This window comes from Neofelis nebulosa, chromosome 2 (genome assembly GCF_028018385.1).
Source record: "Neofelis nebulosa isolate mNeoNeb1 chromosome 2, mNeoNeb1.pri, whole genome shotgun sequence".
In the NCBI taxonomy this organism is placed as follows: Eukaryota; Metazoa; Chordata; class Mammalia; order Carnivora; family Felidae; genus Neofelis; species Neofelis nebulosa.
The window spans coordinates 194545591-194561613 of NC_080783.1; the positions used below are offsets into that span (position 1 = coordinate 194545591).

Genomic DNA, 16023 nt, shown 5'->3' on the forward strand with positions numbered 1-16023 from the left:
CCTCCCCGCTGGCGCGTACCAAGTACGACGCGGGGAGGTCTCCGCCTCAGCGTCCAGGGACCGAGCCGCCGCGCGCCCGCCCCGCGCGCCCCGCCCCGCCTCCGCCCTGGAGCGCGGGCGCTCGAGCTGGGGACGCCTCTCCTGCGGCCGTGGCGGAGGGGACGCCACGGCTCCCTGAGGACGCGGGTCCCTGTGACTCCCCCTGCGGCCGCGCGTTGGTACGCGCCACAGCGAGAGAAGACTATGTAGGGAGCGCTCCGGTGACTCACCCGCGGCTAGGACTGGGGGGAGTCGAGGGGAGCGGGCATGGGAGCCCCCAATCCCACCCTGGAACCTGGAGGCTCCGGCTCCGGGGCCCCGGGGCCTTGGCGCTAGCTTCAAATCCAAATTCTCCCCCAACCCCACCTCAAACCAAATCCACCCCGGGGGTGTGGAGAGACCTGAAGGAGGGTCCCAAGGAGACCCCTAAAAGGACTCTGCTTTCTCTCTCCTGGGGATGGCTGGGATGGGAGAGGCCCGGAACCTTGCTGCTGCCCTTCCTCCAGTATCCTATGGTTGGTGTCTTCCCTGCTCCTCAGGGGTAATTACAGGCCTGCACCAATGCTTTTACTCAGGTCTCTAATCTGCTGGGTCCCTCCCAGCTCCAAACTGGGTGGTCTTGGCCCTGAACCTCCCCCACCCCTGTCGGGCGACCCCTCCGATCTCCCCGGAAGGATTTTCTTCCCTGTGGCCTGTCGAGGAGGCAGTAAGCCTCTTCTGACTCCCCTCCCCCAAGTAGTCCTGCTCACAAGCTCTTCGCGGTGGATCCCCCAATCCCCTTGTTGGTGCCAGCGGAGGTGGGGCCTCAAGCCAAGTCTGGCCAGCCTGAGAAGCGAGGGGGGAGCTTGCTGGGAAAGGTGGATCGATGATGGTGCTGCAGGGATTGACAGAGGGGAGGAACGAGGAGGCACAGCTGAGCCCTGCCACCCCCTCCCTGCCCTTTGTCCTGACCTCCAGAAGGTCAGTTCTCTGGTTCTCCATTGTCCAGAGATTAGGTCCAGTGAGATGCAAGCCTCCTGCCCCTCTTTCCCGCCAGTGTCTTCTTCTTTGAACAGCTCCAGAAAGCAGCCATTTCAAGGGGGGTTGAGGGACAAAAGGGTCTGGGTCTCAGGCAACCTGGGAGCAGCCTGACTAGGAGGAGTGAGTAGTTGGGGACCTAAACTCTCTTGGAAGGGTGGGGGAGGGAATAGTGCTCCCTCTGGCCCCAAATCATTAGAACATGATGATGATGGAAAGCCTGCAAATGGAGCTGCTGACGTTAAGCTAGTGTCTTAACTTTTCTGAAACCCAGTCTGCTCGCCTATAAAATCAGGAAAATGATAGTACCATGAGGTATCATGGGGTCATTGTAAAGTTTAAATAAGGCAATGCAGATGAGATGCTTAGCACAGAGCCTGGCATATAAAATGTGTGCAATAAATAAAGATGATGATGATGATGATGATGATGGTGGTGGTGGTGGTGGTGGCGGAGTTTTAAGCATAAAAGCAGCCTAGGAGGAGGAGCAGATCTCTGTTGTCAGCCATCCCATCTGCAAAGTGAGGGGACCATGTGGATGATGGAGTCCAGGACTGCTCTTTGTGAGGTCAGAGGCCTCAGGGCCTGCATTTTCCAGAATTGAACAGGCCTACCCTGAGCCAGGATTCATGAACGGAACCCAACAGGGGGAGAGCCCTCTAGGGTAGATCTTGAGGATGAACAACCTGGGTCTTCAGTGAGGGTGGGAACAGTGAGATACCTTCATTAGCTAGACCTCAAGAGTAGTGGAGGAGGAAATAAACGGTAGCTAAAGATGAAAAGAGAGGCCAGCGATGGTCTATATAAGAGGGTCTGAATGCCAATTGACATCTTGTAGATGACGATCGTGGGGAGTCGTGAAAGTTTCTTTGCAAGGGGAGGGGTGAGCACTGCTTTAGAACTGGAAATTCTCTATTGTGTCTAATGATCCGGGACTGACTTTGAGGAACTCATGGCAAAGAGACAGTGTGTGGTATTAGCCTATGTCAGTCATTCTCAACCAGAGGCAATTTTGTCCCCCAGAGAACATTTGGCAATATTTAGGGGAACTTTTGGTTGTCAGAACTGGGGGTATCACTGGCATCTAGTTCTTAGACACCAGAGATGCTGTTTAACGTCCTACAATGCTCAGAACAAAGCATCATTAGGCCCAAAATGTCGACAGTGCCAACGCAGAGGAACTCTTCTCTAGACTGAGGGTGGAGGCGCCCGTACCCCCTCACAAGATGCTAGTGGTGGGGACGAGCAGACCATCTGGGAGTTAGCCAACCTGATGGACGTTTCTCCCAGCCAGCCCCAGAAGGCTTCCTGTACAGTTGATGGGTCCAGGATAAGTCTTGGGAGGATGGCTAAGGGGAACCAGGAGTGCGTGCACCAGTGTCCTGTGATTAAGTCAAAGCAAACAAACGGAGAGATGGAGTGGGTTCCTCTCCATTTACTCCCTGACTGATCAGGATCCCTGGCAGGTCCCAAGTGCTAGCAACTGAGAAGGTTTAGAGGATGTGTGTCTCTCCAAGTTTGGGGCTGGATGACAGCATCTGGGAGCCTCACGTGCCTCTACCCCCATATATTAGACATCCCAGAGAAGGAAGAAGTGAGATACTTGAAATATCAAGGACTGAAGCCCCAATAGGATGCCTTGCCCGCTTTGGTGAGGGGCAAGGAACTCTGTTGGCTCCCCTGTGACTCCCTTACCACCCAGGGCAGTCCCTCCTCCTCGGAAACAGGCACGAATGAGCTGTTCCTCTCACCACGAGGCTGGGCTTGGGTTAGGGGGCAGGGATCAGAAATAAGTCCCCTTCCCGATCCCCCAGGGGGAGGGCAGGAGCAAGAGCATTTACAGCCTCCTGGGTTTGGTGGGGCAGGGTCCAGGACGAAACTGATGGAGGGGTGAAGGAAATCACTGGGAGATTTGACACAGAGATATGAATCAGGAGGAAGGCCCAGGAGGCTGCCTCCACACTCACAAAATAGGAAGTGGGAGGGGCCTCATACTGGGGGCAGCAGAGAGAACAGACACCAGACTCTCACTCCCACCCCACCCCAAGGCACAGCATGGTGAATGGGTTAGAGACCCATACCACTCTCCTGGGGAGCCCTCCAGGCCCACTCCTCGAGGCTGAGGGTGGGGAATGTCCTCAAGGGCAGTGGTGACACCAGCGGCAATAAGGCCTCCCTCCCACCAGCTTGGAGACAGGAAGGGACAGGGACTGACTGGAGGGGGAGGAACTCAGATACAGGACTGAACAGGCTCACTGTTTGGGATTCCTGGGAAGGGTCTTTGCCTAGAGCCCCTGCTAGGAATGGGAAGCTGTCCCTGCTACATTCTTTTCTAGGGAGAAGGAGACAAGGGTGAGGAGTAGGTGCCTAGTGTTCTGAGATGTCTGGCCCTGAGCAGTGGTTGAGAAGGATTGGGATTTGGGAATGATGGGAGCTGTACCGAGAGCCCTTGGAGCAGCTGTCTAAGGAGGTTTAGGTTCACATCTGAGTGAGGGAGGAGACCCTATAAATCAGCTTAAAATGGACCCCTCCCCCATCCTTAATTCAGGACTTGTGGCACTGGAAGGAGGAGTCCCAGAGAAAAAGACACCAAAAGGAGCAGTCACAGGCAGAAGAATCTCAGAGGTCATAAGATGGGCAGGGAAAGGCTCCGCCTTCAGCTTCTCCAGAACCACCCTGCCTGACAGCAGGCTGGGTGGGGTCGGGCGGCTGGCCGTGACTGTGACTCAGGTTTCTGTGGGCAGCCAAGGGCAGCCGGCAGGGAGGAGCCCAGACCGACAGACAGACCAGCCAACTGCAGCTTTCACCTCAGCTGTCCTCTCTCCTGGGAATGCAGGAGGTTCTTCCCTGGCTGCGCTGGCCGCTGGGGGCTAGCTGACCCCCTGCCTCCTCCCCTGCCACAGCCCAGCCCTCCAGTTCCTTCCCAGAACTCTCAGCCAAGGCACTGACACAGGAGGGAGAGTCAAAGGTCACTGCCTCTAGGGAGGCCCCAGAATGTCTTTGTCACAGGGAGAAGGGTATAATAACGATTGGTCCTGTACCCTGAGGGAGAGACTGGGAGAATCTTGGGAACTGGCCTTTAGCCGGAGCAGCCTGGGCCTCCCCAGTCTTTCCCAGCCGGGCTGGCTCACGTCTGGGCGGACTGGTTGTCATGGTGAAGGCTAGGGGCTAGAATGCAGCTGCTTACAGAGTCAGGCTACCAGGCTTAAGTGAGGAGAGGGTGCTCAGGGACTCCCAGGCCAGCCTGCTTACAACTGACCAGCCAGAGGGGATGGCTGGAGCTGAAACCGAAGAGCTATGGTCAGGAACTGTAGGACTTCCCTTGGTGATGGTGAGGGTGTGGCCAGCACATTCCCCTGGTGTTTCTGGGACCTGTTGGCTGTTTTTAGAGAGTGTCTGGAAGAAAGGGAATGCACATTTATTTTGTGACCAAGTGCTCTGCACTTGTGTCTCACCAATCTTCACAACAACTGAAAGAGATCCAGCAACTTGCCTAAAATGGCAAAGCTGAGATTAAAATCCGGGACTGGCTGCTACCAACGCTGGCGATCTTTCTTTTCCAGGGACCAGGCAGTGTTAGTTCTTGGGGAAGGGGAGGGAGACAAAGTGACCTGAATTTTAGCAAACAGACTGGATATTCCATCATGAGGCCACAGTGGTAGGATGCAGGTACTGGCTGCTTTTGGAGTTTGGGAACATATGACAGTTTGAAAAAAACCACTAGTGAAATGCTTGGCACATAGGTTCTCATTAAATATTTTTGCAGTAAGAAGCCAGATTTGTGTATGAGCCGTAGCTAGTTTTCTGGGACATCCTGGGAGCTTCTGGCTCTGAATTGCAGCAAGAGCGGAAGAAGCTAGTTCGAAAGGGGGACTTTCCAAGACCAACCCAACAAGAGAGGAATTTGCGGAGCATCTGTGAGGGTGAGGGGGTGGGCGGAAGGGAAGTGTGTGGACTACACAAGATTCCCGCAAGCTCCGGACGCCACCCAGCGGCTATAATGTAGCCATCGGGGAGCCAGGCTCTAAGAGAGTCAGCCGCGCGAAGCACTCTGGGACTTGTAGTCCAGCGGGGCTGCCAACGGAGCGGTTGGGTGTTGTAGTCTGACGTTTACCGGGCGGGAATTATCCTCATCCGCCGGACCACGAGTCCCGTGGTGCCCCGCGGCAGGCCGCGCAGGCGCGGTGAGTTGGTGCCGGTCAGTCCCGAAGGCTGAGGGGCCGCGGCTGGGTGGAGCGGTGTCCAGAGGGGTCGCCGAGCAGGTCTGTGGCGAGGCGGGGTCCGGCGGCCGGCACCATGTCTAGGCAGGCGAACCGTGGTACCGAGAGCAAGAAAATGGTAACTCGGAGCGCGTGACCTCGGCGAGCGGGGCGGAATGGAGGCGTTCTGGGGAAGGGGCCCGGCGCGGGGCGCAATTGGAAAAGGGCCTCCTATGAGCGCAAAGTGCTTTCGCAGGAAGGAAGGAGGAGGGGGCTGCCTGTGGGCCTGGAGGGGAGAGTCACGCCGGGGACGTCCCGGGCCTGAAGCAGGTTGCAGGGCCGCTGGGGTAGCTCAGAGATCCCTCCCCCGACTCCCGAGAGCCGCCGTGTGCTAGACCAACAGCGACGACGGTAATAGTAACTACCACTATTGCTCTCTTACTGTGTGTTAGGCACGGAGCCAGGCACTTTACGTACACGGTGTCATTTAATTCGCTAAGTAACTCTCTCAGGTAGATAATGTTACCGCAGTTTTACAGCTCCGAGAGGTTACATAACTTCCCCAAATTTACATCTAGGAAGAGTTAGGATTTGAACTCATGTCTCTGTAGAACTTCCAAGTTTCAGACTACTGGGCCCTACTGTCTCTCACACTGTGCTCTGGGGATGGTAAGAGATGCTCCGATACTGATCCTGCCAGAAAGGAACTTTTATTTGGAGGAGTAGGCAGGGTGGCAGTAAGTGGTACCTCTCTGGTGAGGGGCGGGGGGCGGGGGGACTCCTTTCTTGCCCTGGGAATAGTGGGACACCATGTAGTCTGGTAAAGTTTGGTTGCAGGTGGCAGCCTGACCTGGAAAGTAAGGTAGATGACGCTTTCCTCCAAATTAAGGGGACCTCTTGCCAGGTGTTTTTCTTTGCCATATTCTTCCCTCCTCCAGAATTGCCCATGCTATCTTTCTTTCCCGATTTGGAAACTCAGTCAGGGGCCCTTTGTTGACACTCAGCTCTAGCGGGGTGATTAAACATCCCTTATACCTTGGCATCTTACACTAGGAACAGCCACCAAAAATGGGCCACAGGAGGCCCTAACACTCCAAAGTAGTACCTGACTTTTTTTTTTTTCAGACCCCTTTTGAGAAGCTGCTGATACCAATGGATCTCCTCCCGAGATTTTTTTTTTTAAGTTTATTTATTTATTTTGAGCGAGAGAGTATGGGCAGGGTAGGGGCAGAGAGAGAGGGAGAGAGAATCTCTAATGGCGCAGAGCTCTACACGGGGCTCGAACTCACAAACCACGAGATCATGACCTGAGCTGAAACCAAGAGTCAGACACTTAACCAACTGAGCCACCCAGGTGCCCCTCCCCAGAAATGTTAAATTGACAGACATGTACATGGACACTTGTTTACATTTTGGGGGGATTTGTGGGTCCCTGAAGATCCTCCATGGATCACAGGTTAAGAATTCCTGTTTTGGAGAAAATATCAAGGACTTAAAAAGAAAAAAAGAGTATATTTTACTAGGAAACTGTCATGTAGGGGAAGAAGCATGGACATTGTTGGAATTCTCAAGTCTTGTTTGATCCTCAATTTCCTTACTTATAAATTGGGGACAATGATGCCTACTTAATATTAAGTGAGATAACAGTGTACAATGTATGGGACATGAAATGTTTGTTTCCTCTTTTCCTAAGATATGAGGAGATGCTTCGTTTTCATATCTTAGTTTTGTTTTGTACTTTTTTTAAACCTGAAATCCCTATTGAAATATTTAATACCATTTTATTTATTTGTTTATGTTTAAATATTGAGAGAGAGGGAGACAGAAATTCTGAAGCAGGCTCCATGCTGACCGAACCACCCAGGTGCCCTTTTAATACAATTTTAAACAGGAACCTCCAGGTTCCACCCTTAACACCAGCAGCAACCGCCTCCGTGTTCATTCTGCTTTGGTGAGGGGAGAATTAGGGAGGGGAGCAGCACACTCCCGCCTCAAGGCTTTTGCACCTGCTAGTGTCTCTGCTTAGAACTTCCTTCCCCCAATGAGTAACCCTAACCTTCATGTAGCTACTCCCTACTTCATTCGCAGTTACTCAAATGTCACCTCCTCTGAAGAGACCTTTCCTGACTACCTGACTAGTTTTCCGTCCTCTTACTCTACTCTGTTTTTCTTCATGGCGCTATTCCGTTATAAATTATATACTTGTTTCTTTTCAGTCTTCCCCATGAAAATGTAACCACCAGAGCAAGGATTTATTTTGTCCATTGCTCTGTTCCCAGCATCTGGGATGATGCTTGGCTCTAGGGAATCAATATTTACTGAATGAATGACATGAAAGTTTGGGGCACCCTCTCATTCATTTCCTGCTGCTGCCTACTTAAGGGCCTGTCACATGATCCTCTTGCTGGCCACCTGGTTTTGGTATGCTCCTCTCCTCCTGGGGGGGGGGGTCTCTCCCTCTAGCAGCCCTCTTCCCAGTTGGCCCAACCTTCTGCTAATTACTGTATTCCCACTTAAACCCTCCAAGACTTAAATGATTAATATACCCAAAGAACTAGACCTCTGCTTTTAGTCTGTGCGAGCAGAAACAGCCCATGTATCTGGCAAACTTTTCCTGAGCCCTAACTATATGGGTGGCTCTGTGCTAGGTGTTGGGAGAAGTGCAGAGATGCAGTCCTAGTCCCTGACCTTGAGAAGCACATGCTATGAGAGAGGCAGAAAAGTATATAACACAGGGGTGTAGTACTGTCCTGGCCTAACTGCTTACTTGCTGTGTGACCTTCATTGTTGTAAGCATCAGTTTCACCATCTTTAAAAAATAGATTCGAAAGGGTAGTAATAGTATCTGTCATGGGGTTGTTCTGAGAGTTCATTGACATCATGCATGAAAAGCTAGCAGTGTGACAGTCCCCTCAACACAGTTGGCACTCGGTAAATGTCAGCTAGCAAGCATCCTTGTTTGTACAGATATTAGCCTTTATGTGTCTGTACAGTGTTTGGTTCTTGAATTCCATGGACAGTCAAACCCAACTTTATTTTGTGTTGTGTTACTAGTAACCCAACCCCAGTGGCTGTATTGTCCAGTGCTCAGGTGGGTTACTACTTCAGTGGCAGCACTCAGAATCTCCATACAGGAGGCCGGAGGGTAAGAGAGAGGGATCAACTCCCTCCTGTTACTGACCTTCATTCCCAGCTGCTTGGGGCAGTCACACTGAATTATTTGTGTTGATAAAAATAGTAAATGTGACTCTTGGAACATTAGCTCCAAAGATCGGCCCCCCTAGGAAGATTTGTTTGTCCGGGGCACTAACTGAAAAGGCTTTGAAAACCATCAAGTACAGTAGCTCACCTGAAGTAGGGCTTGGCTTTACTTGCTCTGCTCAGGTTGTACCTATAGTACTTGGAGATCGTATTGGCTATTCTGTGGTTTCTTGGTCTGCAAAGCATTTAAAGTCCGTTATCTCATTAGATCCTCCAGCATGACAGATTTTACTGTTGCCCGTGTTTGTGTGAGGGGATTGAGATTTAGCAAAGTAAAGTGACTTACCTAAAATCCCACAGCTAGTAAGTGGCAGTCCAGACTCAGAATCAGGTCTTCTGACTACAAACCCAGTATTCATTCATTCTTTCTTTCTTTTTCTTTCTTTCTTTCTTTCTTTCTTTCTTTCTTTCTTTCTTTCTTTCTTTCTTTCTTTCTTTCTTTCTTTTTAATTTTTTAAAGTTTATTTATCTTTTTTTTAAAAAATTTTTTTTTTTCAACGTTTATTTATTTTTGGGACAGAGAGAGACAGAGCATGAACGGGGGAAGGGGCAGAGAGAGAGGGAGACACAGAATCGGAAACAGGCTCCAGGCTCTGAGCCGTCAGCCCAGAGCCTGATGCGGGGCTCAAACTCACGGACCGCGAGATCGTGACCTGGCTGAAGTCGGACGCTTAACCGACTGTGCCACCCAGGCGCCCCTAAAGTTTATATATCTTGTGAGAGAGAGAGACAGAGGGAGGGAGAGCATGAGCAGGAAAGGGGCAGAGAGAGAAGGGGAGAGAGAGAATCCCAAGCAGGCTCCGCACTGTCAGCACAGAGCTCGATGCAGGGCTCAAACTTACCAACCACGAGATCATGACCTGAGCCAAAACCAAGAGTCAGAGGTTTAACTGACTGAGCCACCCAGGTGCCCCATAAACCCATTGTTCTTTCTATTTGCCTTATTAGTTATTACAAAGTTCTTTATATTGATTCAAAAATCTCCCTCCTTAAACCAATTCAGGGTACTCTCTGACAGCACACTACAGAGAACTAGTTTAAGAATAAAAAATAACAGCATCTACTTCTTTTGTAGGTACTGTACTTCTTGTGTAGGTACTATGCAGCAGGTGCCCTATGTATATCTCATTGTAGCCTTCAAGGGCAGATAGTGTTGTCACCATTGTACAGATGTGAAAAAAACTGATGTTCCAAAATACTAAGTGATGGCTTCGATCACATAACTTTTTACAGGACAGTGCTCAACTATTAAGAAGACTGAATCTCAGTTACTTAACCTGTCACCTATAAAATGGGGATGGATGATGTTTGCTAAACTCCTGGTTGTTATTAGGATTAATGAAAGGCATTCTGAAGATTTTATAAATGTAAATGGCCATTATTACTAAACATAATTAAAGCACTTAAAAATGTTGCAGAAGAGATTCATGTTTTTGTTGGGAAGGAGAATGTGGTTATTATGTTCAATGAAGAAGTTGGATCAATTGAATTAGCTGACCTTTAAGGTCCCATGAAACCTTTTGTCGTAAGGGTCACAAGGACTGAAAACCTAGGTCAGCAGTAACCTGTCTTCCTCTTCTGTTTTCTCTTTTATTCATTCCTGTCAAATCACATTGGTCTCTTAGCTGTTTCTCAAACATGGCAGACATACTCCCATGTCAGTGTCTTTGCACTTGCTTCCTACAATCTTTTCACCCAGGTTTCTTCATGGCATATCCTTACTTCCTTCAGGTCTTTGCACAAATATCACCTTACTAGGCCTTCTCTGAGTATCCTATTTAAAATTGACACCTCTTTCTCTCTCCCTCCCCTTTTCTCTCTCTCTGTCTCTCTCTCTCTCTGTCTCCCTCTCCCTCTCTCTGTGTGTGTATCCTTTGCTGGCTTTTTGTCCATAGCTCTTATCATCATCTGGCAAACCATATATTTTATTCAATTTATTATGTATCACCCTCCTATTAGATAATCTGTGGTACATAGTAGACATTGAATGGATGACTTTTTTCTGTGCCACAGCTCCACTCCTATTTTTAAAGTATGAAGACCTTTAAGTGATATATTTACATTGCACACTGTTCAAGTGGGCTTGGTTCATAATCAGAGATGGAGACAGAATTGCAAATTAAGAGAGAGTGTGGAGAACCTGGGTCAGGAATCTCATTCCCAAATCCCAGGCATATTGATTCTGTGACCATGGACAGATCTGTTTAGAACCTTGATTTTTTTTATTGGTAAATTGGGGGCTGCTGCGTGTATAAGGTGCTTGATAACATTGTGATATGCATGTTACTTGGCATTATGGTGGGCTGAGGCCATTGGAGTCTCTATCCAAAGGCTCATTAATAATGGAAGGAAAGCTCTCCTGATTTAATGCAGTGGTGCCAACTCGATAGACTGGTAACTGCTGGATTGTCTCCATCCATTCATGTCCAAGCCATTCTAGTGCCAAACCTGTAACTTTACTAAAAAATCATTGGCCTCCTTAATAGCTTCCCCTTAATTGCCATATTTGGTAAATGGTCTCTGGGAGACACCCTGATCTGACTGTTTTAGTTTAGTTCAAAAAGCCTCCTGGTTCTGAAACTGATTCTCTGACTCTCTAGTGCAGGTAAGTTTTTTGTTGTTTTTTAGGGGGGCTATTAATATTGAACTTATGGGGAACAGTGGGTAGAGTGAATATTGGCTTAGAAACTCTTGTTTTTTGTCTCCCAAAATTACTTTTGTCAATAATTAGCTGTTTGTCTTTGGGCAGATTACTTAATCATTCTGAGTCTCAGTTTTCCTCATCTCTGAAATGAGATTAATCCCTGCCCTTTCTGCCTTACAGAATTATGGTGGGGTGGAAAATGAGACTATGAAAAGTAGAAGGCAGTATGTGAGCAGAAGGCTCACATTATCATTCTTGCAGTGACCTCAGCATCAGGCCAGGGGGACAAGGTGAGGAGCACTGAGGTCCTGAGAGCCTGGGCCTTAACATTACTTGGACTTTCTTCCCCAGAAGACTTGAGGACAGAAAGGTGCTCTGCCCCAAGTCTGACGAGCTTCCACTCAGAAGGGAGCGGTTGGGTGGCTGACTTGATCTTTCAGCCTGCCTTCTGTGTGGATCCATTGCTCCAGATGTGCTGTTAGCATGTTCTTCACTGTGTTTAGCTCCTGACCTCCTCCTTTCATTCTGTAGTCATGGCGTTTGTCATCCTTTCCCCTTCCACATCTCTGTTTCTTGGTAGGTAGGTGACAGGAGTCTTTATCTGAGACAGGGATTCTGTGATTTTAACTGTGGTTGTAGTAGAAACCAGTCCAGATCAGGGTTGTGTTCCAGGTACACAAAAGATTGGACTCCTTTCAGAGTGACCCCATTCCTGGAAACATTTTCGCTCTGTGTCAAGAGGAACATTATTTTTCCTCATTTTGGTGACTTAGGAGGGGGATTATCAGAGCAGCGGACTTTGTCTAGGACTTCCTTTCCTCCCCACAGACAAGGCCCCTGGGTCCTTGCTGCTCCTGGGTGGGGCGCTGGGAGTGAGTTGAGGCCAGGACACCCCAGATATTCTTAGGTGTAGAGAAGCCATTGGTCACACCTGCTAACATACAGAAGCTAATCTGTAACTGTCTGTTTCAGGTCTGTCTTTCATGGTATCTAGTGGATGACTGCTGCTCCCACCCCAGATTCTGGTGACCCAAGCTTAGCTTGGCGGTTGTGGTGGGGTCCTGGGTTAGCAGAAACCCACCTTGATATGTTGGAAGAGTGACTCCTCTATGCATGAAGTGCCTTCTACAACGTGTTCTGTAGTAGGTCTGGCTGAAGCCCTGCCACCTTGACCCTGGGGAGCCACACTCGTTGGCACTCCATAGAGGAGGATGTTCTTTCTCACCATACACAGATGACCTTCCTTTGAATCCTGACAGCTGCATTGAGGCTGATCTAGACTCACTAAACTTTGTTTTTTGTGCATCTTGGTTCTGACTGTCTTTTGAATGTCTTTTAGAGCTCTGAACTTTTCACCCTTACCTATGGGGCCCTGGTCACCCAGCTATGCAAGGACTATGAAAATGATGAAGATGTGAATAAACAGCTGGATAAAATGTGAGTGAGCTCCTCTGCGGGAGGGACAAGAATGGGGCTCCCTAGTGCACAATCCGCATGGTCCTTTAGAGCCCAGAACAGGATTCTCTTTTGTAACCAATATTTTGGATACAGTTTCCACTGAGCTCACGTATTGAGATGTTTTGGAATTGTCCCCTATTTTCCCTTTACCACCAGCAGCCTTATGTTCAGACGTAAGACATTCACATTCCATAATACAGTCTGTTCTCTTATTTTCTTCCCAGGGGCTATAACATTGGAGTCCGACTGATAGAAGATTTCTTGGCACGGTCAAATGTTGGAAGGTGCCACGACTTTCGGGAAACTGCAGACGTCATCGCCAAGGTCATTATCCTGGGCCACCTTGTTGTGCTGAGGGATGTCATTGGGAGGCACTGCTTACCACACTCTCCATCTCCCTTAGAGAGGCCCTTAGTATTCCAAAATACTAGTTAGGCAGCTGTCTGGTCAAAGGAGTCTTCCTGGTGGTTTGGGAATAGCACAGATTATGAAAAGGGAAGAGTGGTTGGGATCATCTGTGTGGATGAAAGCCCCACTGAAGTCAAAGCCAGGTCTCCTTGACTGTGAAGACGTAGCAGAGCAGCCTGGGGGTTAAGAATACAGACTTTGGATTCAGACAAACCTGGCTTCAAATTCTGGCTCCAGTACTTACCAGTTAAGGGTAAGTTGCTTTTAACCTTTTAATTATCACTTACCTCATCTTTAAAAAAGGAAAATAAGAGCTGCCTCACAGAGTGATTGTAAGAAGTAAAGGAAATAATGAACATGAGCATTCAATTAAAACGAATACACTTAACTTAGTGTGCTTATAGTAAATGGTCACTATTGATAATATTAACATTACATATGGTAGAATTAATAATAAATGATAAAACGCCTTTAGCTTTGTGGCGTCCGTTGCCTAAAGGTTGGTTCTTTCTGTTGTAGAGCATGCCGGCCCCAATCGTACAGAGAGCTGATAGTGAAGAGACAGTGTGAGGGTTTGGAATCAGGAGGGTGGATAGAGGGAAGGATGTCTTCAGAGTAATTCTGCCACAGTGACTCATACTTGCTTTCAAGAAGGATTCAGGTAGCACAGAGGACGAGGAAGTGGACCGGGCCTCTCATGTGCTGGTTCCGAGAAGCCACCCCGTCAGAAGAAGTGTAGGTGGGCAGCAAGTTGCCTAATTGTATGACGCCTTGAAGGAGCGGGGTGTGGAATTGTGCACAGATGCTTTGTCTTTTTTGCCCTGAATGCCTAAAGCTCCAGTGTTTTGCAAAGGCCACAGTTTTGTTCCCAAGCCATTTAGTTCTCCTTTGCCAGTCCCATCACCTTCCCTGGTGTGCGGCCCCTACTCCTCTTCCACATAGTGCTGTCATGTGTTCCTGACAGGTGGCGTTCAAGATGTACTTGGGCATCACTCCAAGCATCACCAATTGGAGCCCAGCTGGTGACGAATTCTCCCTCATTTTGGAAAATAATCCCTTGGTGGACTTTGTGGAACTTCCTGATAACCACTCATCCCTTATTTATTCCAATCTCTTGTGTGGGGTGTTACGGGGAGCCTTGGAAATGGTGAGTGCGGCTCTTTACCTCCTGGGACACCTGAAATGTAGTAGGGGCTTGATAAAGGTTTGAAGGAATGAGAGAAGGAGAGAAAAGAAAGGCCTTTGGCTCCCCTCAGCACTTTGCTACCTGAGATGTGACGCTGCTGAGCATAGGATCCAAGGTGGATGTTTCTACATGGTGATGATTCTTGCTGATAGTAGTGCTGTCAGCCCCCAAAGCCCAGGAAATTCCCAGATTGGCTTATTTGGGTAAAGGTCTCATTTGTGGGTGCTCTTTGTTAGGTCAGCCTTACAGATCGGGGCCACTGCTTTCTACAGGGACACGAACTGGCAATCCTATCCTTGCGAGAAACCAGCCCCCTTGTTGGGACTGCCATGGATGAGTCAGCTACAGCCTGTCCCCTGTGGTTCCCCAGAGGCTGCAACTAGGCACCCGCCCCTTCATTTTCCCACTGTCCCCCAGGTCCAGATGGCTGTGGAGGCCAAGTTTGTCCAGGACACTCTGAAAGGAGACGGTGTGACAGAAATCCGGATGAGGTTCATCAGGCGGATTGAGGACAATCTCCCAGCTGGAGAGGAGTGACCATCCCCAGGACTTCAGGGTAGCTAGCAGGAAGGAGCACTTGTTGGAATCAGAAGCCTCAGCTCCCTCTGCCCTCTAGAACTGAGTGACTCTTTTAACATGGTTGTTACATATTTTTCTGTTTCCATTCTCCATGCTAATAAAGAGCAGACTGCAATCTAGTCCATTTACCCCACAAGTGTGTACATTCAGGAGGGAAACTCTTTGCTCCCTCTCCCTTCAGAGGGGTTGGATGCAGTCATCTCTGGTTGGACTAGAAAGAGCTCAACTGTTTTACATTCCTGTTTGAATTTTCCAAAGCAAAACCCGTTTGATCCCATTAAAGAGGCAAGCCTACCCCACATCTATTCCTGGGCCTTCAGAAAGCCATTGGTAAATGGCTGTAGGGAATCCAGGGTTGTGGGACGGGGGAGGAGAGGCTGATAGGGATGGACAGGAATTACTAGTCATGGTGTGACACACTCTATTGCTTGCCAGGAAAGGGGAGCCATGCTGGAAACACTGACTTCTGGGGAAGCCACCCAGGTCTCATTCCTCCCTGCTGTTTGGAGGCAACATCTCCTCTTTTTACAGAGGGTCCATCCTTTTTTCTTACAAATTCTTCAATAAAGACACATTCTTGAGTGAAATCCTAATCATGTTCTGTTTTCTTTCTGGAATTTGATTGCAGTGGAGTAAGGAGACCAGCTAAATCCCTGGACCCTGCCTTGCTTTTACCTGGTCTAGAAATGGCTTCTCCCCACAGACTAGAGAGTCTGGGAAGCCTGGGAGCAAATACTCCTTCAAAGTCACTTTTGGGTTTATTATCTAGCAAAATCTAGAAGCAGACCATTACCGCAGATATACCTAAAATGGACTACCTTGAGCTTTTTGGCCACTAAGTTGGAAGGCTTGGCTAGAGAGACCTTGTTAAGAATGGGGAGGGGAGGGGCGCCTGGGTGGCTCAGTCAGTTAAGCGTCTGACTTCAGCTCAGGTCACGATCTCGCGTCCGTGGGTTCGAGCCCCGCATCGGGCTCTGGGATGATGGCTCAGAGCCTGGAGCCTGCTTTGGATTCTGTGTCTCCCTCTCTCTCTGCCCCTCCCCCGTTCATGCTCTGTCTCTCTCTGTCTCAAAAATAAAACGTTAAAAAAATTAAAAAAAAAAAAAAAAAGGGAGGGGGCACCTGGCTGGTTCATTCAGTAGAGCATGTGACTCTTGATCTTAGGGTTATGAGTTCGAGTCCCACGTGTGGCATAGAGTTTACTTGAAAATAGGGATGCCTGGGTGGCTCAG

The 16023-nt window shown here is 49.1% G+C and overlaps 1 protein-coding gene across 2 annotated transcripts; it reads left to right on the forward strand.

Moving 5' to 3' along the window:
• The first annotated feature begins 5221 nt into the window (after window positions 1–5221).
• TRAPPC3 (trafficking protein particle complex subunit 3) lies at window positions 5222–15384 on the forward strand. Of its 2 annotated transcripts, XM_058718069.1 has the most exons (6): window positions 5236–5394; window positions 5512–5666; window positions 12500–12597; window positions 12843–12942; window positions 13991–14173; window positions 14630–15384. In XM_058718069.1, coding segments are annotated over exons 3-6 (405 nt in total). In that variant the 5' UTR covers window positions 5236–5394; window positions 5512–5666; window positions 12500–12595; the 3' UTR covers window positions 14750–15384. The 2 variants fall into 2 exon arrangements, with proteins under 2 accessions (XP_058574051.1, XP_058574052.1); XM_058718068.1 differs by lacking the exon at window positions 5512–5666 and having other exon boundaries at window positions 5222–5394.
• The last annotated feature ends 639 nt before the right edge of the window (window positions 15385–16023 follow it).